We start from the raw sequence: 26145 nt of genomic DNA on the forward strand, positions 1-26145 counted from the left end.
TAACTAGCATAAATTTGGTGATTGTTCTTTTGAGGATAACATGTTGTACTTTGATCAATCATATGATTTCCATCTTTGCCTCATTTTTTATTACCAGAAACAGCATTTTAATTTTTCTACTTATTTAAAAAAAATAATGAGGGCTATAGGTGGACTAGAATAGTCTTATTTTTGCCCAACACTGTAGTAGAGATGAAGGTAGTGATGCTACAGAAGCTGAATTATTGCTTGTAGTCAGCACCACAATGAGAAGTTTTCAAATATTTATTTGTTAGCTGAGGTACAAAAACCCAAATATTATGTACAAAAGTCAGTTTGGTGGTATCAGTGTAGTAGAGAGCTTTGAAAGTTGAGGATCACTTCTTGTTTGAATTGCTTAGAGAAATATTCATGACTTGATTTTTTTTTTTTTTTTAAACTGAAGAATGACTTTTGTAGTACTCTTCTGGAAGAGGTATTTGGTGAAGGTGGAGTCTGTGTTGCCATGTACTTTCCAGTGGCATCTTACGACCACAAGGGGTTTTGCTTTTGCCTGTGGTTCTTATCCAAGCCATGCTTTTCTGCCTGAACATGATGAAAACTTCAAAATCCTGGAGTTTCTGATGGATAGCGGACATCCAGCAGAAACAGAATTTTTCCAGAGCCTGATTTTGACTGCTGGAAGCTTGGGAACTCCAGTGGCATTTTGGCCCAAACAGTGATTCTGGAATGGGACCATAAACTCAGTGGCATCTTGCAGTCAGACACCAGATGCTTGAGGGAGAGAGATGATTCACTTTTTAGCACGCCTCTGTATTTTCCCACTCATAGTTAGCTTTTATTTATTTACATTTGGTTTACTGCTGCAAAGTATTATGGCTCTGCTTTTAGAAAGGGATATAAAAGTTAAAAGATAAGTGACCGAAATGCCCCTTTTCCAAATGTGTATTTCAGTATTCAAGCCATTGGTACTTATGCCTTTACTGAATCTTTTTGACAGTTTGCAAGGGTGCATTTTTGTAAACAAAATGAAATTTGAGTATTCATTTAATTTTGTTTTGCAGAACCCCAACTGAAAGGAATTGTGACAAGGTTATTCAGCCAGCAAGGATATTTCCTGCAGATGCACCCAGATGGTACCATTGATGGGACCAAGGACGAAAACAGTGACTACAGTAAGGATCATTAGCTTCCTGCAACCCAATTACAAATCAAATGTATGGCCCAGTGCTTCTTAGACTTAAAGATACACTGATCAGGCTACCTTTTGCATTGCTTAATTACGAGTAAGCTGGTGTTTTTCTTTTGCCTTTGCCCTTCTTGTTGTCATTCCCTACAGCATAGAGATGGTGTGGAAGAGAAGTTACGTATGAAATGAGAAGGCAGGAGGCTTGAAGGAGTGTGCAGTGCAGTCACTGGATAAGAATTACCTCTCATCCTAGTGGGTGGTTATGATGATGATAAGTACTCATAGAAACAGTGCAGACCTGCCAGCACAAGAGGCCATTTATATCCAGGAATCAAATAATAAAAATATTATAATAATTCTCAGAACATAGTTTCTGGTAGACAAAAATTACTTAGGTAAACATTGTATAGTATATGTTATTTTATTTTGATTAAGGGCAAAATTTAAATATTGTGATAATGTTTCACACTGAGTATAATAATAACATGATAATAAAGACTGTTGGACCTGAACTGGAATTTTGTTTATAATTTTGGTCTCAAATTTTAAAGGTAAATCATAAATAATTTTTAACTAATTTATTGAATTTTTTTAGTTTAATAGCTAAACACTTCACAGTATGATGGAGTGTATTTGCATTTTTGGAAAAATGTAAAATACCAGCTCCAGATCCAGGAGTGATCATGCTTGTATCTTTCAATTTCTGCATAATCATATACAAATACACGGGGGTAAATTTGTGTTACTCTAGAATTACGCAGTGTGCCATATTGTCTCCTAAAGTTTGTCTGTATTCACTGATAGCCCTTTTGTGCCTGGTACACAGTAAGTGCTCATCAAATATCTGCCCAGTTGAGTTCTATTTTGATGGATGTGCTTTTCTGGTCAGATTTACAACTAGCAAACTGCATGTGCTATATGCTATTCCAACAAGCCTGATATTTTATAGTGAAATATCTTTTAAATTCTTGTTATAGATTTGAGATAAGATTCACAATCCCTAGTGTGAAAATGCTCTTGTCCACCCCCTTCTAAATTATTCTTTGTTCGCTTAATATTTCCCATCACAAAAAATGCATTACAATAAAGAAAAGGTGTTATTATGAATAATTTCATCCAGTTTTCTTGCCGTCATTTTATTTTTTTGCAGAGTACTTGATCAGCCTTTTGTAGTTTGTATTGTTGGTTTGTGTTTGTGTGAATGCATTCTTTAAATGCTTCAAGTTTTCAACCCAAGAGGTATCTCTTGATCTCAGTTTGTTTTTCTATAAAATCATCTGGGGCAGATGATAATATTAACATCCCCTTTCAGCACCATCCACTCAATTTAAGAAAAAAGATTGAAAAAGTGTAAACTGATGAAGATAGTTTAATCCCTAGGTAAGTCAAATAGCTGTACCCAGTTCCACAGGATGCAGCCTTAACCCAGCCAGTTGTCCTACAGGTGCTTGCCTTTTATCATGGGGCAGGGTGGAGAGATGGGGGTGCAAACAGGGGGGTTAAATTAACACAAACCCTTCCTGCAGTTTCTATAAAAAAAAAACTGAAAGTGCTTGCTCTGCTGATGATGGGCCAATGGAGAGTGTGCATCCATGTCCACAAATATTATTTATACATGTATGTTATTTATAAATGAACAATAACCATATCTATATAAGCCTAACGACAATATTCATAGCACACTCTCTCTCTTACATACACTGAGGATGATATATTTTGTCAAATAATTTTTAGAAACTATTCAAATACACAAATTTAAGCTATTTCATGTTTTAGGATAAACTCCAGTACACATATATTGATAAATTGATATTAAAAATAGCATAGATATGCAAAATATTAAGATTAATGTAAGTTCCTCTGGATACCTACCACCTGGCTGAAAAGCTCATTAAAGATATCAATACATTTAAATCCCTTGTGTCCTCTCCCTGTATAGTCCTGTTTTCCTTCAGTACCAGACATAATTACTAAGGCGAATTTGGCATTTCTTATTTCATGCATTTTTTTTTTTTAATCATCATTTTATTGAGATATATTCACATACCACGCAGTCATACAAAACAAATTGTACTTTCGATTGTTTACAGTACCATTACATAGTTGTACATTCATCACCTAAATCAATCCCTGACACCTTCATTAGCACACACACAAAAATAACAAGAATAATAATTAGAGTGAAAAAGAGCAATTGAAGTAAAAAAGAACACTGGGTACCTTTGTCTGTTTGTTTGCTTCCCCTACTTTTCTACACATCCATCCATAAACTAGACAAAGTGGAGTTTGGTCCTTATGGCATTCCCAATCCCACTGTCACCCCTCATAAGCTACATTTTTATACAACTGTCTTCGAGATTCATGGGTTCTGGGTTGTAGTTTAATAGTTTCAGGTATCCACCACCAGCTACCCCAATTCTTTAGAACCTAAAAAAGGTTGTCTAAAGTGTGTGTAAGAGTGCCCACCAGAGTGATCTCTCGGCTCGTTTTGGAATCTCTCTGCCACTGAGGCTTATTTCATTTCCTTTCACATCCCCCTTTTGGTCAAGAAGATGTTCTCCATCCCACGATGCCGGGTCTACATTCCTCCCCGGGAGTCATATTCCACGTTGCCAGGGAGATTCACTTCCCTGGGTGTCTGATCCCACGTAGGGGGGAGGGCAGTGATTTCACCTTTCAAGTTGGCTTAGCCAGAGAGAGAGGGCCACATCTGAGCAACAAAGAGGCATTCAGGAGGAGACTCTTAGGCACAAATACAGGGAGGCCTAGCCTCTCCTTTGCAGCAACCGTCTTCCCAAGGGTAAAACTTATGGTAGAGGGCTCAACCCATCAAACCACCAGTCCCCTATGTCTGTGGTCATGTTAGCAACCATGGAGGTGGGGTAGGCGAATACCCCTGCATTCTCCACAGGCTCCTCAAGGGGGCACTACATCTTTTTTTTTTTTTTTTTCCTTGTTTGTCTTTTTTCTTTTTTTTTTTTTTTAACTTTCCCTTCTTTTTTAAATCAACTGTATGAAAAAAAAAAAAGTTAAAAAGAAAACAAACATACAATAAAAGAACATTTCAAAGAGACCATAACAAGGGAGTAAGAAAAAGACAACTAACCTAAGATAACTGCTTAACTTCCAACATGTTCCTACTTTACCCCAAGAAAGTTACATAATATAGCAACATTTCAGTGAACTTGTTCCTACTACATCTATCAGAAATTAACAGACCATAGTCATTTCTGGGCATCCCCAGAACGTTAAATAGCTTATCTGTTCTTCTTGGATTATTGTTCCCCCTTCCTTAATTGCTCTCTACTGCTAGTTCCCCTACATTCTACATTATAAACCATTTGTTTTACATTTTTCAAAGTTCACATTAGTGGTAGCATATAATATTTCTCTTTTTGTGCCTGGCTTATTTCGCTCAGCATTATGTCTTCAAGGTTCATCCATGTTGTCATATGTTTCACCAGATCGTTCCTTCTTACTGCCGCGTAGTATTCCATCGTGTGTATATACCACATTTTATTTATCCACTCATCTGTTGAAGGACATTTGGGTTGTTTCCATCTCTTGGCAATTGTGAATAATGCTGCTATGAACATTGGCGTGCAGATATCTGTTCGTGTCACTGCTTTCCGATCTTCCGGGTATATACCGAGAAGTGCAATCGCTGGATCGAATGGTAGCTCTATATCTAGTTTTCTAAGGAACTGCCAGACTGACTTCCAGAGTGGCTGAACCATTATACAGTCCCACCAACAATGAATAAGAGTTCCGATTTCTCCACATCCCCTCCAGCATTTGTAGTTTCCTGTTTGTTTAATGGCAGCCATTCTAACCGGTGTTAGATGGTATCTCATTGTGGTCTTAATTTGCATCTCTCTAATAGCTAGTGAAGCTGAACATTTTTTCATGTGTTTCTTGGCCATTTGTATTTCCTCTTCAGAGAACTGTCTTTTCATATCTTTTGCCCATTTTATAATTGGGCTGTCTGTACTATTGTCATTGAGTTGTAGGATTTCTTTGTATATGCAAGATATCAGTCTTTTGTCAGATGCATGGTTTCCAAAAATTTTTTCCCATTGAGTTGGCTGCCTCTTTACCTTTTTGAGAAATTCCTTTGAGGTGCAGAAACTTCTAAGCTTGAGGAGTTCCCATTTATCTATTTTCTCTTTTGTTGCTTGTGCTTTGGGTGTAAAGTCTAGGAAGTGGCCTCCTAATACAAGGTCTTGAAGATGTTTTCCTACATTATCTTCTAGGAGTTTTATGGTACTTTCTTTTATATTGAGATCTTTGGTCCATTTTGAGTTAATTTTTGTGTAGGGGGTGAGGTAGGGTTCCTCTTTCATTCTTTTGGATATGGATATCCAACTCTCCCAGCCCCATTTGTTGAAAAGACCATTATGGCTCAGTTCGGTGACTTTGGGGGCCTTATCAAAGATCAGTCGGCCATAGATCTGAGGGTCTATCTCTGAATTCTCAATTCGATTCCATTGATCTATATGTCTATCTTTGTGCCAGTACCATGCTGTTTTGGCAACTGTGGCTTTATAATAAGCTTCAAAGTCAGGGAGTGTAAGTCCTCCCACTTCATTTTTCTTTTTTACAGTGTCTTTAGCAATTCGAGGCATCTTCCCTTTCCAAATAAATTTGATAACTAGCTTTTCCAAGTCTGCAAAGTAGGTTGTTGGAATTTTGATTGGGATTGCATTGAATCTGTAGATGAGTTTGGGTAGAATTGACATCTTAATGACATTTAGCCTTCCTATCCATGAACATGGAATATTTTTCCATCTTTTAAGGTCCCCTTCTATTTCTTTTAGTAGATTTATGTAGTTTTCTTTGTATAGGTCTTTTACATCTTTGGTTAAGTTGATTCCTAGGTACTTGATTTTTTTAGTTGCTATTGAAAATGGTATCTTTTTCTTGAGTGTCTCTTCAGTTTGTTCATTTCTAGCATATAGAAACATTACTGACTTATGTGCATTAATCTTGTATCCCGCTACTTTGCTAAATTTGTTTATTAGCTCTAGTAGGTGTATCGTTGATTTCTCAGGGTTTTCTAGATATAAGATCATATCATCTGCAAACAATGACAGTTTTACTTCTTCTTTTCCAATTCGGATGCCTTTTATTTCTTTGTCTTGCCGGATTGCCCTGGCTAGCACTTCCAGCACAATGTTGAATAACAGTGGTGACAGCGGGCATCCTTGTCTTGTTCCTGATCTTAGAGGGAAGGCTTTCAGTCTCTCACCATTGAGTACTATGCTGGCTGTGGGTTTTTCATATATGCTCTTTATCATGTTGAGGAAGTTTCCTTCAATTCCTACCTTTTGAAGTGTTTTTATCAAAAAGGGATGTTGGATTTTGTCAAATGCTTTTTCAGCATCTATTGAGATGATCAATTGATTTTTCCCTTTCGAGTTTTTAATGTGTTGTAATACATTGATTGTTTTTCTTATGTTGAACCATCCTTGCATGCCTGGAATGAACCCCACTTGGTCATGGTGTATGATTTTTTTAATGTGTCTTTGGATTCGATTTGCAAGTATTTTGTTGAGGATTTTTGCATCTATATTCATTAGGGAGATTGGCCGGTAGTTTTCCTTTTTTGTAGCATCTTTGTCTGGTTTTGGTATTAGATTGATGTTAGCTTCATAAAATGAGTTAGGTAGTGTTCCATTTTTTTCAATGTTTTGAAAGAGTTTGAGTAAGATTGGTGTCAGTTCTTTCTGGAAAGTTTGGTAGAATTCCCCTGTGAAGCCATCTGGCCCTGGGCATTTATTTGTGGGAAGATTTTTGATGACTGATTGGATCTCTTTGCTTGTGATTTGTTGGTTGAGGTCTTCTATTTCTTCTCTTGTCAGTCTAGGTTGTTCATATGTTCCCAGGAAATTGTCCATTTCTTCTACATTATCCAGTTTGTTGCCATACAGTTGTTCATAATATCCTCTTATAATTTTTTTAATTTCTTCAGGATCTGCAGTTATGTCACCTTTTTCCTTCATTATTTTGTTTATATGGGTCTTCTCTCTTTTTGATTTTGTCAGTCTAGCTAGGGGCTTGTCAATCTTGTTGATCTTCTCAAAGAACCAACTTTTGGTGATATTTATCCTTTCTATTGTTTTTTTGTTCTCTATGTCATTTATTTCTGCTTTAATCCTTGTTATTTCTTTTCTTGTACTTGGTTTAGGATTGGTTTGCTGTTCATTTTCTAGCTTCTTCAGTTGATCCATTAGTTCTTTGATTTTGGCTCTTTCTTCCTTTTTAATATACGCGTTTAGTGCTATAAATTTCCCCCTTAGCACTGCTTTTGCTGCATCCCATAGGTTTTGGTATGTTGTGTTCTCATTTTCATTCGTCTCTATATATTTAGCAATTTATCTTGCTATTTCTTCTTTAACCCACTGATTGTTTAGGAGTGCGTTGTTTAACCTCCAGGTATTTGTGAATTTTCTAAGTCTCTGATGGTTATTGACTTCTAATTGTATTCCATTGTGGTCAGAGAATGTGCTTTGAATAATTTCAATCTTTTTAAATTTATTGAGGCTTGTTTTATGTCCCAGCATATGATCTATTCTGGAGAAAGTTCCGTGAGCACTAGAAAAGTATGTGTATCCTGGTGATTTGGGATGTAATGTCCTGTAGATGTCTGTTAAATCTAATTCATTTTTTAGATTGTTTAGGTTTTCAATTTCCTTATTGGTCTTCTGTCTGGTTGATCTATCTATAGGAGAGAGTGATGTGTTGAAGTCTCCCACAATTATTGTGGAAACATCAATTGCTTCCTTTAGTTTTGCCAATGTTTCTCTCATGTATTTTGTGGCACCTTGATTGGGTGCATAGACATTTACAATTGTTATTTCTTCTTGCTGAATTGCCCCTTTTATTAGTATGTAGTGGCCTTCTTTGTCTCTCAAAACATCCCTGCATTTGAAGTCTATTTTATCTGAGATTAATATTGCTACACCTGCTTTCTTTTGGCTGTAGCTTGCATGAAATATTTTTTTCCATCCTTTCACTTTCAGTTTCTTTGTGTCCCTGTGTCTAAGATGAGTCTCTTGTATGCAACATATTGATGGTTCATTTTTTTTGATCCATTCTGCGAATCTATATCTTTTAATTGGGGAGTTTAATCCATTTACATTCAACGTTAAAACCGTGAAGGCATTTCTTGAATCGGCCATCTTATCCTTTGGATTATGTTTGCCATATTTTTCCCTCTCTCTATTAATATCGTTTATTGTACCCATACCGAATCTCTTTAGTACTGAACCTTTCTCCAAGTCTCTCTGTCCTGTCTTTGTTTCTCTGTCTGTAGGGCTCCCTTTAGTATCTCCAGTAGGGCAGGTCTCTTGTTAGCAAATTCTCTCAGCATTTCTTTGTCTGTGAAAAATTTAAGCTCTCCCTCAAATTTGAAGGAGAGCTTTGCTGGATAAAGTATTCTTGGCTGGAAATTCCTCTCACTCAGAATTTTAAATATATCGTGCCACTGCCTTCTCGCCTCCATGGTGGCTGCTGAGTAGTCACTACTTAGTCTTATGCTGTTTCCTTTGTATGTGGTGAATTGCTTTTCTCTTGCTGCTTTCAGAACTTGCTCCTTCTCTTCTATGTTTGACAGTGTGATCAGTATATGTCTCGGAGTGGGTTTTTTTGGATTTATTCTATTTGGAGTTCGCTGAGCATTTATGATTTGTGTATTTATGTTGTTTAGAAGATTTGGGAAGTTTTTCCCAACAATTTCTTTGAATACTCTTCCTAGACCTTTACCCTTTTCTTCCCCTTCTGGGACACCAATGAGTCTTATATTTGGACGTTTCATATTATCTATCATATCCCTGAGGTCCATTTCGAGTTTTTCAATTTTTTTCCCCATTCTTTCTTTTATGCTTTCATTTTCCATTCTGTCATCTTCCAGGTCACTGATTCGTTGTTCAACTTCCTCTAGTCTTGTACTATGAGTGTCCAGAATCTTTTTAATTTGGTCAACAGTTTCTTTAATTTCCATAAGATCATCCATTTTTTTTATTTAGTCTTGCAATGTCTTCTTTATGCTCTTCTAGGGTCTTCTTGATTTCCTTCATATCCCGTACTATGGTCTCATTGTTCATCTTTAGTTCTTTGAGTAGCTGCTCTAGGTGCTGTATCTCTTCTGGTCTTTTGATTTGGGTGCTTGGGCTTGGGTTATCCATATCGTCTGGTTTTTTCATATGCTTTATAATTTTCTGTTGTTTTTGGCCTCGTGGCATTTGCTGAACTTGATAGGGTTCTTTTAGGGTTTGTAGACCAGTTGAAGTCCTTATCTCTAATTTATCAGATCTACAGCTTCGTGGAGTACACTTTCTCTAACTAACCAGCAGGTGGCGTCCACGAGCCACCTGTTCTCCACAAGCCAGATCTCCCCTGCTTAGCCTTTTTGGTGAGTGGGGGAGTGAGTCTTGTGGGGCCCAATTGGTGTACCAAGCTTGCGTGTGTAGTTGGTGCTGCCTGCCCTGTATGTGGGGCGTGTTTCTGGGCAGTCGGGGAGGGGGGGTGGCCCTAACAATCAAATCTCCCTGATGATCCTAGAGTTTTAAAGCTGCTGCAATAGTCTAATCCTTCAGTTCAGTCCTGCCACAGTTTGTCTCTGCCACTGACCCACAAGTCTTTGGTATTGGCGTATGGCTCCTGAGACTTGCAAGTGGGCCCCTCTTCCAGGCTGTGCACCCCGGGTCCTCTGTTGAGGGATGACTGTGCTATGTCACAGGTGAGTGCCGTCCCCCCAGGGCAGTTCTGGGCTGCTGGGCTGTGTAGGGAGGCTCCCAGTCTGCTCAAATGATGGCTGAATGGGGCTCTGTTAATTCACACTGCTCCCCTTTCCCAGCTCTGGGACATTCAGCTGAGGTTGCAGGGAAGGCTAATGTCCACGCCCAGTTTTGTGGTGTGTGCCTGTTATTTGAAGCACTTCCGTCACACTGGGTTGTCTGGGGCAGCTCTGGGCTATGGGGCTGGCGATGGGCAGGAGTGTTTCCTGTCCACCAGGATGGTGGCTGTGAGCGGACACCCCCCTTTTCTTGGGAAGTTGTGTTGTTTAGTGAATTTTCTCAGCCACTGGATTATTGCCTTTTGTCTCAGAGCTCTCTTAGTTCTGCTCTTGACTTGACGTGCCCAAATTTCAATTCTTTGAAGCTTTCTGTATTGAGCTTCTTAGAGTAATTGTTTTAGAAAAAGCAAAAAGGATTTTAAAAAAAAAAAAAAAACAAAACAAAAAAAAACGGCCCTCCTCAGAGATCTAATGGGTTATTGAAATGCTAATAGACAAAGCAACCAGGGCCATTAAAGAAAGGTGCACAGGGCAGAGAGATCAGCTTTGCTTCGGGATTTGCTTCGGGATTTGCATATGCGCCTCAAGGCCTGATCTCTGCCCTTCCCCTTTCTGTGTTCACCAGAACTCCAAAAATCCTCTGCTTTTATTTTGGAGTTTTTCGTGTTGTTTTTTTTCTATGCCTGTCTCCTCTCTGCTGGGCTGGCTGCTCTCAGAGTCTCTGGTGTCTGGTCTCAGTCTATCTATGGTTGGAGTTTGAATCAGTAGAATGAGTTTCCGATAAGAGCAGCCACTGCAATTCTCCCTTCTCCTTCCCGGAGCTGACAGCCCCTCCTCCCCCGGGACTGAGCCTGGCAGAGAGGGGTGCGGGTCCCCTGGCCGCAAAAACTTACAGATTTCGCTGATCTCAGCAGTTCCACGTTTTCATGAGTGTTGTATGAAGTATGCCCAAAGACAGATTGCTCTGTGGTGTCCAGTCCACGCAGTTCCTGGCTTTTTACCTACTTTCCTGGAGGAGTAATTAATGACTTCAAAGAGATGAATTTCCGATTCACAGATGCAGTAAAACTCTGTATAACAGATTTTTCTTTTTGTCCAGATAAGAGTGTGTATTTGCTTAAGATACGTGAGTTAAATATTTGTACATAAGCAAAATAATTTCCATCTTAATCACTTCTCCGTCAGTGAGAACAGTTTCAATTTTCTGCTGGGGCTCTGCAAGCAAGGCCTCTAGACCACGGATGGCACCTGCTTTGAATAGCACTAGTGGTTCGGTTCCTTGTATTGAATGTATCCTGTGCACTTCAGTTGACAACTTATCATCATGAACAACAACATACTCTCCGGTTTGAAAGTTGCATACAGCTGGACATGTTATAATTTGACCTTGCTTCACTGACCAGCTGCCCAAGGGTTTCTGATCAGAAACCTTATAGAGGATGACGGTCCTACCGCCCTCCGTCACCAGAAACTGGTCTGTTTTGGCGCCCGGCTCCACGCCTAGGAGTCCGTCAGGCCCGGCGCCCAAGGATAACCCAGCCAACGTCTCATGCATTTTTAAAAATATATTTTTTGAATATACTTGTATACTTAAGTCATTCATAAAATTGCTTTTCATGTCTTTAAAGTCTTGATAAGTGAGAGCATATAATATTTGCCTTATTTCATTCATTTTCATTTTTGGAATATATTCCGCCCTATGAGTATACCCCGTAATACTTATCTGTGCTCTTTTTGATGGATAATTAAAGTTTCTATTTTAAGGCAATTACGAACAGGGCTGCTAAGAGCATTCTGATGGAAGTTGGAGAGAGAGGCCTTCCCCGACCATCCTTTATCAAATTATGCATCTTACCTTGGCACTCTCTATTCTGATATACCCTGCTTTTTTCTGTCCATACCTCCTGACATATATAGTGTTGCTATTTGTTTGTTTATTATTGATCTCCCTCAGGAGAATTTACATTCTATGAGTAAAGGGATTTTGTTTTCATCTCTGATGTGTCTTTAGAACCTAGAATGATCTCTAATGCATAATAAGCCCTCAATAATAATTGAATGAATGAATGAATGGCTGTGCAAATGTGCAAAAGTTTCTCTAGGTCATTGGCCAAATAGTACTACCATCACCACAGCATGTTTTTTTAAACTTTTTCTTTTGAAATAATATTAGTCTTAAGAAAAATTATAAAATTATATACAGAGTTCCCATATACTCACCACCCGGCTTCCCCTAATGGTACCGGGTTACATAACAATAGGGCAGTTTTCAAAATCAGGAAATTAATACTGGTACAATACTGTTAACTAGCTATAGACTTTATTCAGATTTCACCAGTTTTATGACTGATGGAATTTTTCTGATTCTCTCTACATATTTTAATTGAAAGTTTTCAGTGAAAGTGAATAATTTTTATTTACACTTTTTTTGAGTGGGAGTTAGAGGTAAGAATAGCAGAGAGGGATTTAAATTCTAGTCTTTATTGAGGTTACATATATATATAACATAAAATTTGCCATTTAAAAATTTCTAAGTGTACAAATCAGTGGCATTAATTATTTTTACAGTGTTGTGCTACCATCACCACATTCCATTACCAAAACATTTTCATCACCCAAAACAGAAAGTCTTTTCTTCATTAAGCAGTGATTCCCTAAGACCCCTCCCCTCATCCCCTGGTAACCTCTAATCTACTATCTGTCTTTATGAATTTTATTATTTTCGATATCTGCTCATGCTTTTTAATAGAAAAAGCATACGCCTCCAAGATGTTAAAATGACTTTTCTTTCTCCATTTTGTCTTTGTGTGTAGGAGTAAAAGCAGTTGATTGAAAAAAACAATTTCTTGTTACATTGGGTATGTGTCAGAAATGTGTTGTTTGGTTCACTAGGCTTCATTAGGGCCACCCAACCTTACCATGGTATTTTGAATAGAATTGATAAAGACACCTGTTCTTTTGTTCATGAAGAAAAGACTACTTACGTGTAGTTGAGTACAAACGCAAAAGGGTTTGTCAGCAGTGACAGATAAAAATCTCTGCAAATGTAGTGATAAAAATGCAAAACTGTATTGGAACGCTGGTACAAGAAAAACAATTGCAGTTTGGAGGGTAGCAATAGGAATCATTTTACATAAAATTAGAAAGGTAATTATTCTGCTCTTCGCTTGTTACTATAGGAGAAGATACATTTGAAGAGGTCAGACATGCTGGGTGAAAGCAATTAAGATATTATAACCACATGCATTGTTCTCTTTTTCTCTGAACAAAAGCTATTAAGAACCATTTGAATATGGAATGAGCTGCCTGATAAATTAGTACAATGGTGAAACTGGAGCTATTAATGTAGATACTGTGCAGTGCTGGAAGGGGCTTTTATAACAAAACCCCTGTGGTGTTGTGTGTGTGGGGGGTGCTGGATTAGGGCTCTTGGTTGGTGCCTCAATTTCCTAGGGCTGCTGTAACAAAGCACACAGACTGGGTGACAAAACAACAGAAATTTATTGCCTCACTGCTCTGGAGTCTAGAAGTCCAAATTCACGGTGTCGGCCGCGCCATGCTTCCTCTGAGGTATGTAGGAAAGAATCTGTTTCATGCCTCTCTCTTGGCTTCTGGCAGTGGCTGGTATTTCTTGGCGTTTTCTGCCTCAGGGGTCATGTGGTGTTCTCCCTTCTGTCTGTGTCCAGATTTCCTCTTCTTATAAGGACACCAGTCATATTGGATTAAGGGCCTACCCTACTCTAATATGACTCTTTTAATTTGCCTAATTCCATTTGTAATGACCCTATTTCCAAACAAGGGTCACATTCCCTGGTACTGGCAATCAGGACTCCAACAGCGACACACTTCATTGGGCAAAGCCATTCAAACCGTAACAGTTGGGATAGTCTCAGGAATAAATTCCAGTCCTGAGATTCTTTTATAAATTGAGCATGTAAGATAAATAAATGCTGTCAAATGATAATGGCTCAAAAAGGTATACAGTTGGGAAAGAGCAAATTAGTCCCTGATAGCGAGGAGATGACTTGCACTCACAGTTTGGCCTCAGGGTTCTTCTTTTGAACGTGAACACTTCCTCAGAGCACGGAGTCAGACAAAGCCACTGCAAATGTGATGGATCAAGAGAAAAACAAGACTACTCTGCAGTTAAGTCTTAACACAGACAAAAACCAGAACACTGTCCAAACCACAAAAAGGATCAAAATACTTCCCTCTCCAAATACTTCCCTATCCCTATCCTACCAATCCCTGCTTTAACCTTGCTCTGTTCTTTTGCCTATAGATAAGAATTATTAAGATACCAAGCATAGACTCATGCCAGCTTCCTTAGAGCATCCAGTCCAGAGAAAATCCCTATTTCTTTGAACTCCCCCCTAAAATCATCTAATAGAAGCCCAAATCCTATAATAAGTCATTTCTTACACCCTCCTGCTGAGACAACCCATGGTTTCCCCATGGTGGGCATTTTTCTTCCTTGCTGTGAGTCATTAAACCCAACTCTGTTCAATCACAGGTGTGTTTCTGATATTCTTTGGCTGGAGGGCATTGGCACATTCTAAAGTAATTTTTTGTCCCTTCCTTTTCTGCCCCTGGCCATATTCTTGGCATTCTTCCATATGCAGTCTATGTATTGAGCAACATATACAATAATATATTTCTATATATATTTTCAGCATCTTGGTTTTTTTTTTATCAAAATGTGTATCTGCCAGATCTTTCCATATTAGTATGTATTTAAACAGAAAAATTTATTTAAGCTAATTTCCTATTGATGGGCATTATACTTTGTTCAATCTTTTGCTAATACAAACAATGTTGTAAGAAATATTCTTGTACATAAGTAATTCCACATGTGTGCAAGTGGATTTATAGAATGGATACTTAGAAGTGGAATTGCTGGGTCCAGGATTTGTGCTTCTTTTATTGTTAAAGATGTCTAATTTCTCTCCATTGTACAATATTACACTAAGTGTGTATCTGTTTCTTTATGCTTTTGTTTCTTAGTTCTACCTAAAAACATGTTTTAATTTTCCTTGTTATGAGTTAGGTTGAGCACTTGTTAATGTGTTTTAAGATTCATCTCCACTTCTTTTTCTATGAAATTTCTGTTTATATCATTTGCATGTTTTGTGGGGGTGCCAATCATTTTTCCCTTCATTTGGAGGAAATCTTTTTACAGTAAAAAATCAGCTATTTGTTATAGGAGTGGCAAATGTTTTTGCTCATTTTGTTATTTGCCTTTGAAATTTTTGCCATGCTTTATTCTTTTAAATTTTATTCTATTTTAATTATGCCTTTATGGCCTCAACTTTTCTTTCTTATTTAGAAAGCTTTTTCTAATTTCTAGATTATAAAAAAATCCTCCCATGTTTCATTTTAGTAATGTTATGGTTTCATTTTCCACATTTAATATTTAATTAATCTGGAATTTATTTCTTGAGATCCTTTGAATCTAGACTTCTAATATTTGGTTTTTCTAACAAGTACTTTTCCAGTTTCTTCAAGCTTTATGAATGTATTAAATTTACTATTAGTTCAGTATAAAGAAATACATTTCAAAATCATCTGTCTGATTTTCAGAAATCCAGTTGGAAATTTAAAAAATTAGCCATCTAGTTATGGTTTCTATACAGTACCAAACATGACATTTTGACACCATCAGTCGCAAGTGTACTGACACAGCCAAGGCCAACAGAATCTATTTGTGGCTAAATTATGAAAAGAAGTATGATACAAATGGTTGGTTGGGGGCAATCATAAAGGAAACCCTGTATATTTTACATAGGGTAAAAGGGATGCTGTAAAGAAGTATGCAGATGCTCTCTTACCTAAGAAGTGGCCTTTAATATCAATGAGTTCCTCTCTTTCACTGATGTGATATTATACTCATGGCATGTAATATATAATACTCATTATAATACTCATGATATTATACTCATGGTATATGTGGCATATGTGTTATAATGCTCATGGGAGAGTGAGGGCTATGCTGTATCCTAGGGATATTATCTTCTTCTTGTGTCGTCTATACTTTAATAATAATACATCATGAATTTGTATGTGTGAAATCACACCTACAACTTATATGAAAAGAAAAAAATGTATGTGTTATCCTTCTGATTTACTTTAAACAAGTTTGTTTACATAATTTTGAGCAACAATTTGGTATGCTTAATGTTATCTTATAGTGATTCATCTTTTCAAGAGCAAAATTAATCTTCAGTCTCAGCTTATGGGTATAGTTAATTCACCTGATTTTTTTTTCAAATAGAAGAAAATGTTGCATTTTGATTTTGATAGCTGGAAGAAGTGCAATGGGGATTTGTCTCAGGCATTGTTCAAGCTGTAATGGAAAGCTTGAACAAAAAACAATTAGTATTTCCTTGAATAGCTATCCACTCACACAGTTACAATTGTTAATCATAACTGAATAATCCCCCAAACTTTTTTTAGCCTTGGCCTCTCACCTTCTTCTTGGCCTTATATTTCTTTTTGATCATAAGACTTCTTCCCTTGTCCCTTTAGTTATTAAAGTAAAACCTTCGTCTTTTGAAATTCTACTTCTTCCCAGTTGCTCCATAACTGTTTATGGGCATGTGCTCAGGCATTACACAGGGTCTTATGCATGGTAATTAGCCCAGTGTTTTCCTAGCAGAAACTGAGGGCTTGAGGTTGTCCTTAATTTGTTCTTGGCTCTGTGAAGTAACCAGTGCTTTGGCCTTGGGCAAGTCACATAAACTTTCCCAGATTTATACAATCTCACGTTGTATAAAATGATAGTAGTAGATCCAGGGCAAGATGGCGGCATAGAGAGGAGTGGAAGCTAAGTAGTCCCCCTGGAACAACTACAAAAAAACAGAAACAACTAGTAAATAATCCAGAATAACTGCGGGGGGACAAACGAGACCATCCATTCATCATACACCCACCTGAATTGGGAGGAATGCCCGAGAACACAGCATAAAATCTGTAAGTAAAACCTGAGGAACCAGGTCGGGAGACCCCCTCCCCCATAGCCCGAGCTGCGGAGCCTCGTGGTGCCACAGAGAAGCTCTCTCCCAGCAAGCGAATACAGCTCAGCTGAGCTCCAACTGGGGTTTTAAGGAGCGAGTGTGAACTGCTCACTACAGGTACGCAGCCCCAAAAAACAGACAGAGGCTTTGGGTGACGACTGACCTGGGAGAGCCGGAGGGTTGCCTTGGACTGGGTCTGAAGGGGACTATCTGTTTCTTTTTTGGCTCAGTGGAGAAAGCCCCAGTCATATTCAGTTTCCAGGGCTGTGACTCGGGGAAGGGCGGAGACAGCACAAGCAGAGAGTGAGACCATTGAAATGCTAATGACCTCCACCTGGGGCTCTGTCTTCTCTAGGAGGAAAGGGGTGGGGCCCTTTCCATTCAGAACCAGACCCCAAAGCCTGGGGGAACATGGCCACACCTCCTCACACCAGTCAAGAATTATAGGCTAACAGGCATCACCTGCTGGGCAGAAAAGCACAGTGACCCGAGGCATCACAGGGTGGAGCAATGTTCTATGACACACCCACAGGGAAACCAGATACTGAATATTTCTTCCTTCTGGGACCTGAGCCTGTTCTGGTCTGGGAAAACCTGATTTGGATAACCAAGGAAACCATGCCTAGACAACAGAAAATTACAACCTACACTAAGAAAAACAAAGTTATGGCCCAGTCAAAGGAACAAACGTACACTTCAACTGAGATACAGGAATTTAAACAACTAATGCTAAATCAATTCCAAAAGTTTAGAGAAGATATTGCAAAAGAGATAGAGGCTGTAAAGGAAGCACTGGACATGTATACGGCAGAAATCAAAAGTTCAAAAAACCTACTAGTAGAATCTATGGAAATGAAAGGCACAACACAAGAGATGAAAGACACAATGGAAACATACAACAGCAGATCTCAAGAGGCAGAAGAAAACACTCAGGAACTGGAGAACAAAACACCTGAAAGCCTACACGCAAAGGAGCAGACGGAGAAAAGAATGAAAAAATATCAGCAACGTCTCCGGGAACTCAAGGATGAAACAAAGTACAATAATGCACGTATCATTGGTGTCCCAGAAGGAGAAGAGAAGGGAAAGGGGACAGAAGCAATAATAGAGGAAATAATTAATGAAAATTTCCCATCTCTTATGAAAGACATAAAATTACAGATCCAAGAAGTGCAGCGTACTCCAAACAGAAGAGATATGAAGAGGCCTACCCCAAGACACTTAATAATCAGATTATCAGATGTCAAAGACAAAGAGAGAATCCTGAAAGCAGCAAGAGAAAAGCAATCCATTACATACAAAGGAAGCTTAATAATACTATGTGTGGATCTCTCAGCAGAAACCATGGAGGCAAGAAGGAAGTGGTGTGATATATTTAAGATACTGAAAGAGAAAAACTGCCAACCAAGAATCCTGTATCCAGCAAAGCTGTCCTTCAAATATGAGAGAGAGCTCAAAATATTTTCTGACAAACAGACAATGAGAGACTTTGTGAACAAGATACCTGCCCTACAGGAAATACTAAAGGGAGCACTACAGGGTGATAGAAGACAGGAGTGTGTGGTTTGGAACACAGTTTTGGGTGATGGTAGCACAACAATGTAAGTACACTGAACAAAGGTAACTATTAATATGGTTGAAAGAGAAAGATGGGGAGCATGTGAGACACCACAAGAAAGGAGGAAAGATAACAACTGGGACTGTGTAACTTGGTGAAATCTAGAGTATTCAACAATTGTGATAAAATGTACAAATATGTTCTTTTACAAGGGAGAACAAGCAAATGTCAACCCTACAAGGTGTTAAAAATGGGGAGGCATTGGGGGAGGGATGCAATCAGCATAAACTAGAGACTGTAACTAATAGAATCATTGTATTATGCTTCCTTTAATGTAACAAAGGTGATATACCAAGGTGAATGCAGATAAGGGGGAGATAGGGGAGGCATGTTAGACACTTGACATTGGTGATATTGTCTGATTCTTTATTCTACTTTGATTTAAGGTTATTTTTCCTTTTGTTGCTTCCTAGCTGTCATTTTTTTTGTTTCCTCTTTCTTTTGCCTCTCTACCTTCTTTGACTCTCCCTCCTGCCTTGTGGAAGAAATGTAGATGCTCTTGCTTAGTATGAGCAGAATGTTCAATTAGGATGAACTTAAATGTTTGGAAATGAACAGGGGTGTTGGTAGCAAGATGTGAGAATAACTAACAGCGCCGCATGGTGTGTGAATGAGGTGGAAAGGGGAAGCTCAGAGTCATGTATGTCACGAGAAGGAAAGTTGGAGGTCAAAAGATGGGAATGTATAAAACTGAATCCTATGGTGGGCAATGTCCATGATCAACTGTAGAAATATTAGAAATTACTTCCATGAACCAGAACAAATGTATGACAATACAATTAGAAGTTAATAATAGAGGGGCATATAGGGAAGAACTATATACCTATTGCAAACTATATACTACAGATAGTAGTATTTCAACATTTTTTCATAAACAATAACAAACGTACTATATCAATACTAGGAGTCAACAATTGAGGGGGGTTGGTTAGGGATAGGGGAGGTTTAGAGTTTCCTTTTCTTTTTTCCTTTTTTCATCTTTCACTTTATTTCTTGTCTGGAGTAATGAAAAGTTTTTAAAAATTGAACAAAAATTAAGTGTGATGGATGCACAGCTGTATGAGGGTACCCAGGGGCAAGTGATTGTACACTTTGGATCTTTGGATAATTGTATGGTATCTGAACAATCTCAATAAAAATAAAAAAAAAATGATAGTAGTAGAGAATCTCTACGATTTTGATAATCTTTCCTTTCCTTTTCATATAGAAGTAAATGTGTGCTCAGAAAACTGTTTGATTGACAACTTCCATTTCCCTAAATACTATTTGTTCTGAAAGATATGTTGCCAGCAGGAAATCTTCTACCCACAAATCCCTGTGTAATATTCTCAAAGTGTGTATGAAGATTCTGAGAGATAGGCAGCAATGGTAGGGCCAGAATTTGAACTCAAACTGATTTGAGAGTCTGTGCCTTCAAGCCAGTTATTTAACCTCTCTGTCTCCATTCACTTGTTAAATGCGAATAATAATGATACTGAATCATAGGGTTGTTGTATAGATTAAATGGGCTATTCATGAAAAGTGCTTAAAACTGTGCCTAGAACATTCTTAATACATGTTATCATCATTATTGTTATTATCATCCTCTATAGGTGTGAGAGTCCTTGTTTGCAAGGAGCTCATAGCAGTGGCCATTTTAACAGAAGGAGAATCCTTAGTGGGGGAAACTTCTGTTATATAAAGGAATTCAAAGGTGCTTAAGATGGAGTGTGTGAAAGAGTACTCTAGGTCATTGCTTCTCAAGGTGGGTAGTTTCTGGACCATCAGCATCAGCATCATCTGGGAACTTGGTAGAAATATACATTCTTGGGCCCTACACCAGACCTGCAGAATCAGAAACTCTGGGGCTGGGGCCCAGCCGTCTGTGTCTTAATACGCCCTCCAGATGATTCCACAGCACAGCGCCAGGTAGAATGAGTAACTCTCCTCTGATCCCAGAATTTGGAGTGTTCACATTTGGTAAAGCAGACCATCTCTGTCCTGGGACTTTCTCACTTAGCTCTGTTGCTACATGAAGTCTAATATAATAGGGAAAGCAGATGTCTGCAGGTACCAAAATTCAGACTTTCTGTTGTCTCAAACATGTGTGGAATCTGTTCCACTTCAGTTTATTCACTGCAGAGAACCAGGGCTCACTTTCAGACAGATATGTTATTAAACATAGGTTTGGGAAATTAATTTAAAAATGTATATAATGATAGAGATAAGCCTATCCTACATAGTTTATGTCTTAGAGCTTTTATATATGCTACTTCTTTTTGCTTGCAATTTCTTCACCAATCTTCTCCACCTGGTAAGCTACTCTGAAGAAGGCTTGTGCCTTCAGAACCCATGTTAACCCTCATCCTCTTTGCCTGTGTGAGAACCTCCTTTAAGTATACTCAACTGCTTCCCCTCCACAAAACCTTACATTAATCACTCACTTTGCTATACTGTATCTGAACGTTGTGCATATTTCTAACAGCTGCACAAGTCACATTATATTGCAATTCTTTATATGCATTTGCATTTTTCCTTCTTCAAGTGTAGCTTATTTGCACTTCTGCCTACACAGCAATGGGCACTTTCCAAAGTACCCAACTGGAGACCCACTGATGTTTTCTTTTAGCTGGCATTCTTGAAAACAAAAACAAACAAACAAACAAACGAATGAATGAGTGTATTCAAGCAGTGCATACATGTGCTTTTCCCCACATTGTCCCCCTACCTGCAAAGGCCCTAATATCTTTGAGTTTTGGAATAACTGCAACTCTCACTACGTGTTTGTGATATAAAAATAATTGATCACAACTTTAAGGGAAGAATATAAATCACTTAAATGTCACCAATTATAAGGCACAGTAGCTTGCCACGTAGCCTGGTTCCTGGTCCAGGTTGTGTCCCTAACTGGCTGTGTGATCTTAAGTCACACAACCTTTCTGTTTGGTTTTCTACTCTGCAAAATGAGGTATTTGGAGAAGACCATCTCCAGTGCCTGACAGATCTGAAATTTTACAAGCTTATGCATTACAAATGCTTTTTGTTTTTACTCTTTTGCATTTTACAAACAAATGCTTTTGTTTTTACAGAATTCAAACACTTCAGAATATACCTACTACCCAGTCCAGGCCACTTCCATCTTTTATCTGGACCTTTGCAATATCCTTCCAACTGGTCTCTTTCCTTAAGGCTTTCAACATTCAGCTATTTTCTACACAGCAGGCAGAGTGATTCTTTGTGAAAACTTACATCTAATAAACTCACTCTGCCCAATGCCTTTCATCATACACCACTAAGGCTAAAAGCCAAATTTCATAATGTGACTAATAGGTTTTACGTAATCCCTGCCCATTACAGCCTGACTTCATCCCTCCCTTTCTTTTCTTCTACTGGCCTCCTTGCAGTTCCTCTGACACCCAAGCTTGCTCCTGCTTCAAGGCACTGGTACCGGCTAGTCCCCTTCTGCCTGGAATGATCTTCCTCCAAATATTTAAATTGCTCACTCCCTCATCTTCTTCACACCCTTACTCAGAGAAAAAATAACATTAGAAGTATGGGATAAGAAAAATTTGGGGTGTATATGGGTAACTTTAAAGTTGAGGAGAGATATAATAAAGTAATAAAATAAGTAAGTATATTAGATAATGGTAAAGGAAAAATATATTAACTATCAAAGAAACGTATATAGATTAACCAGAAAAGACCTCCCTGAGAAGTCAACTTCTGAGAAACTGTCAAATAGGTTGTATGATTCACCCATATTCTCACACTTAATGTATGGGAATTGTTACATGTGTCTGGCTCCGTTAGACATTTATTCTATAGCTACCAACTTACAATAAATCATATGTTTATGCTCATGCAGACCAGTGTTTTCCTGGTCAGTCTCTCATTTAGTATGAAAGAAGACCTATACATTATCAGTGAGGGATCTGAAAAGTAAAATGGTCACCTATGTGCCAAGCATCATTTCTTAAGCATATCAGAAAAAATAGCTGATGTTTACTAAGCACTAGGTGTGTTTAGTACAGGTTTGAAAATTTTATAAATTTTTACTTACATTTAAGTGTCATAAAACCCTATAGTATAGGTACAGTAGTCATTTCTACTTTCAGATGAGTAAACCTAGGCAAGGGAAGGTTAAGTCATTGGCCCAAGGTTACACAGATACTAAGTGGTGGACCTAGGATTTGAACTCTGGGTGTTTGGTTCCAGAGTCAATGCCTTTACTCTCTGCCAAATCCACGATTTCTCTTTCCTGGTTAATATCTCCAAGCATAATAAGCATTCCATCATTCCATTAAACATAAACCTGCATTCTTCTGACAACTCTTTCAAAATGCATTTAAAAAGGAACATGTTGTTCTTATAAAAATATTATGGTGGTTTACTTTAGATAGGCAAAACATTGAAGTTGAGAGAACTTTCTTCAATATGTTTGATGTTATTCAAACTGTAAATTACAGCTATTTTTGAAAATAGTAAACTATTATACAAGAATTTTAAAGATCTTAAATAATCTGGTTGCCTCTTTGCCTGTTTCATATATCCTACTTGGGAAATTTGAGGTATGTAGGATGTGTGTGTTTGTGTGTATACATATATTTTCATGTATTATTCAGTACTCTAGATACAGTGGTACTGAGCAGGCATCCAGCCAAGATCTAGTGAAGTTGCACTTAGTACATCTGCTTCCCCTGACACGGAGACAGAATGTGGAACACATATCCATGTCAAAATATGTCTGTATAGCATTACTAAGATCACTCCATAGTATTATAATTGAATTTTAAAAAATGTCCTAAAGAAATTTTCTCCTTACCCCTTGTTACATTGGTATTGGCATAAGATGTCATTTTATCACCTCTAGTAGCCCACAGGATTGTAGAGGCAGTCATGGATGTTAATATGTCTTTATCCACTTAACAACTCTATCACCTTGGGCAGTTTGTTTAGCATCTTGATGCTTTAGTTTCTCACCTGCAAAATGGGAATTGTATGTAAAGGCTTGAAGTATGTAATATCAGATTTACCCTCTTGGAAGTCTAAGAAGTGTTATCAAGAGAAATTTCAGGGAAAATGCAGACTTTAAGCAGAACTTAAAAGAATTATGTAAGAGGCCTTTGTTTTTTTATTAACCTTCTGAAATGCATCTGCAGTTTCAGCAGTCTTCTAGGCCCTTGACCCAGTCTTCTCATCTTTCAAGAAAGGAAATCTGATCCACAACTGATTTGGAAGGATTAAATCCCACTGCACCTGGGCTTTCCCTCTGTAGGATGTATGCCTGGTCTGTTCTCAGTCCTTTGACACTCCTCAAAATCTCAGCAGAGACAGTCCTACCAAGGTGCAAGGGAAGACAGTCCACCTCTTTTAACACATACGTTCTCTAGAAAAGTGACTTTCAAAATTTTTTGCACTTTAGAATCAACTGGGTAACTTTTAAAAATCTTGATGCCCATGTGTTAGCCCAGACTAATAGAGTCAGAGTCTCTCAGAATTTTACCTTGACATCAGTATTCTTTTAAATCATGCCCGACGAGTCCAAATTTCAGTCAAGTGTAAGAATGGTGATTTATTAAGAGCATTGCTTCTCATACTGTAGTGTACATCAGAATCACCTGAGGGGTTGTGATGCTACTGATTGTTGAGCGCCGTCCCAGAGCTACTGATTCAAGTTCATAGGACCACACTTTGAGAACCATTGTTTTAGAAAAGTGCTTCTCAAACTTTTTAAGTGTACACTAGCTGGGGCTGAGGGCTGGGGGTGCTTGTTAAAGCACAAATTTTTATTCAGTAAGTTTTAGATGGGGTCTGAGATTTTGCCTTTCCAACGAGCTCCAGGGTGATGCATGTGCTATCTACACTTTGAGTAACCAAGTTGGGCCTACTGACTGGTAAGACTTACTGAATATGAAATTTTCAGTAAGCTTTTTAACAGTGCTGCACATTGGAATCATCTGAGCAGGTTTAAAAATTTTGATACCCAGTTTCAGTACCAAGAGGTACTGATTGAATTGGTATGGGTGTGGCCTGGGCATCAGAATTTTTAAAAACTCCCTAGAAGATTGTAATATGCAGCAAAGTTTGTGAACTGAACTAAATTATCTTTGGAGTTTTTATTCAATTTTTTAAAGTTTGAAGTCCAAATCTGTGTTCTTAAAACTCTGAGATGGAGTTATAAAAAAAGACATTTGTTTTAAAAGGCAGTAAAAAACATTGCCATTCTTTTATGAAATGTTTCTTGATATTTTACTGTAAAAGGAAGCCCTTGAGCTGGAGATGGCAAATAAATGACACAAGTGCCCCAACCTGTGTCCATGGCAGTCATCTCTAAATTCTTACAACATTCTTTGCTGGCTCACCTCAAATGTCTTAAGACACCGAATGGAGTTGCACATATGCCTGCCATATATATGCTTCATTTTTCTTTAACACCAACACATTGAGGGCCAACTGCATTCCAGTTACTGGATGACAAAGATGAATCTGAACAATTTCTGACTTCTAGCTCTTCCTAGAGCAGTGGCAGAAGTTGGAGATATATGTAAAACAAAACATAACAATGCAAGGTAGCACTATATGACCAGATTTCAGAGATGAGAGTGATTCCTCCAAGCTGTGGTGTTCGGTTAGTGTAGGTTTTAAACTTGAAGAATAGGAGTAAAATAACTAAGCCAAGGGTAGAGGAATTGCATTTCAGATAAGGAGACACAAAATCATGGAGTGGAGAAAGCTGCTGCCATGGAGGGGAAAAATGAAATGACTAGTTTGGATGAAGAAAAGAGATTGTGTGGAAGTGTCATGGATTCTTTTTTCAGTGTGCCTTGACTGACTCATAGCAGAGTTTAAACTTGAAATTGTAGAAAAGGGGAACCAATGAAAGTTATTAAGCAATTGCAATTGAGTGATGGGTGAAATGTGCTTTGGAAAAGTTTTCTAACTGGAGATTATAGTAGAGATGGGCTGAGGAAGAGATTTTAAGGTAGAGAGAATAGTAAGAGTGAAATCATCATTTTATTTTTTAAATCTTTTCCTTCCACTACGTTAAAAAAAAACTTTACCACACTATATTTATTTCTATAGATCAACTTAATAATTTCTGAATGAGGTAGGTTTTAACATTTAAAAAATATCATGAGCAGTAGATACCACCTTTGGACCACAACTCAAGAGTGGAATCATGAATATTCTCTTTGTGGGGTTTTCAGTGAGGTTCTGCTATTTACATATAATTGCTCATAAGTATTGTGCAAATTTTCAAAAGTGCTTTCTTGCTTTGATAATGAATAAGTATGAAGCTTTGGTTGAACATATATAAACAGACTCAGTTAGGTTTGCTCTGCTTGTGTGTGCGGATACATATGTGTAATTTTAACTAATAACCAAAGGTTTTGTGACTTCTGGGTGGGACATTTCTACTTGGCCTAAAAAGTCCTTTTAAGTCCTCCACATTTCTTTATTATATTTACCTTTTTTTTAATTTTCTTCACAACTACTTGGATTGTGATTACTAGAGTTTCTCCTTTATTTTTTTAGGAGCAACAACGTTGTATAGTCTTGTAGTCACAGA

General features: G+C 38.0%; 1 protein-coding gene across 4 annotated transcripts in view; it reads left to right on the plus strand.

Annotated features, from left to right (window-relative positions):
• The window catches only part of FGF12 (fibroblast growth factor 12), a 631141-nt gene that overhangs the window by 408227 nt on the left and 196769 nt on the right, over nucleotides 1-26145 (plus strand). For all 4 annotated transcript variants that reach the window (XM_037838256.1, XM_037838264.1, XM_037838246.1 and 1 more), the window contains one exon: nucleotides 1044-1154. In XM_037838256.1, the coding sequence (XP_037694184.1) occupies nucleotides 1044-1154 (111 nt within the window). The remainder of the gene's footprint in view (nucleotides 1-1043; nucleotides 1155-26145) is intronic.

The sequence above is a fragment of the Choloepus didactylus genome, chromosome 1 (genome assembly GCF_015220235.1).
Source record: "Choloepus didactylus isolate mChoDid1 chromosome 1, mChoDid1.pri, whole genome shotgun sequence".
Classification (NCBI taxonomy): domain Eukaryota; kingdom Metazoa; phylum Chordata; class Mammalia; order Pilosa; family Megalonychidae; genus Choloepus; species Choloepus didactylus.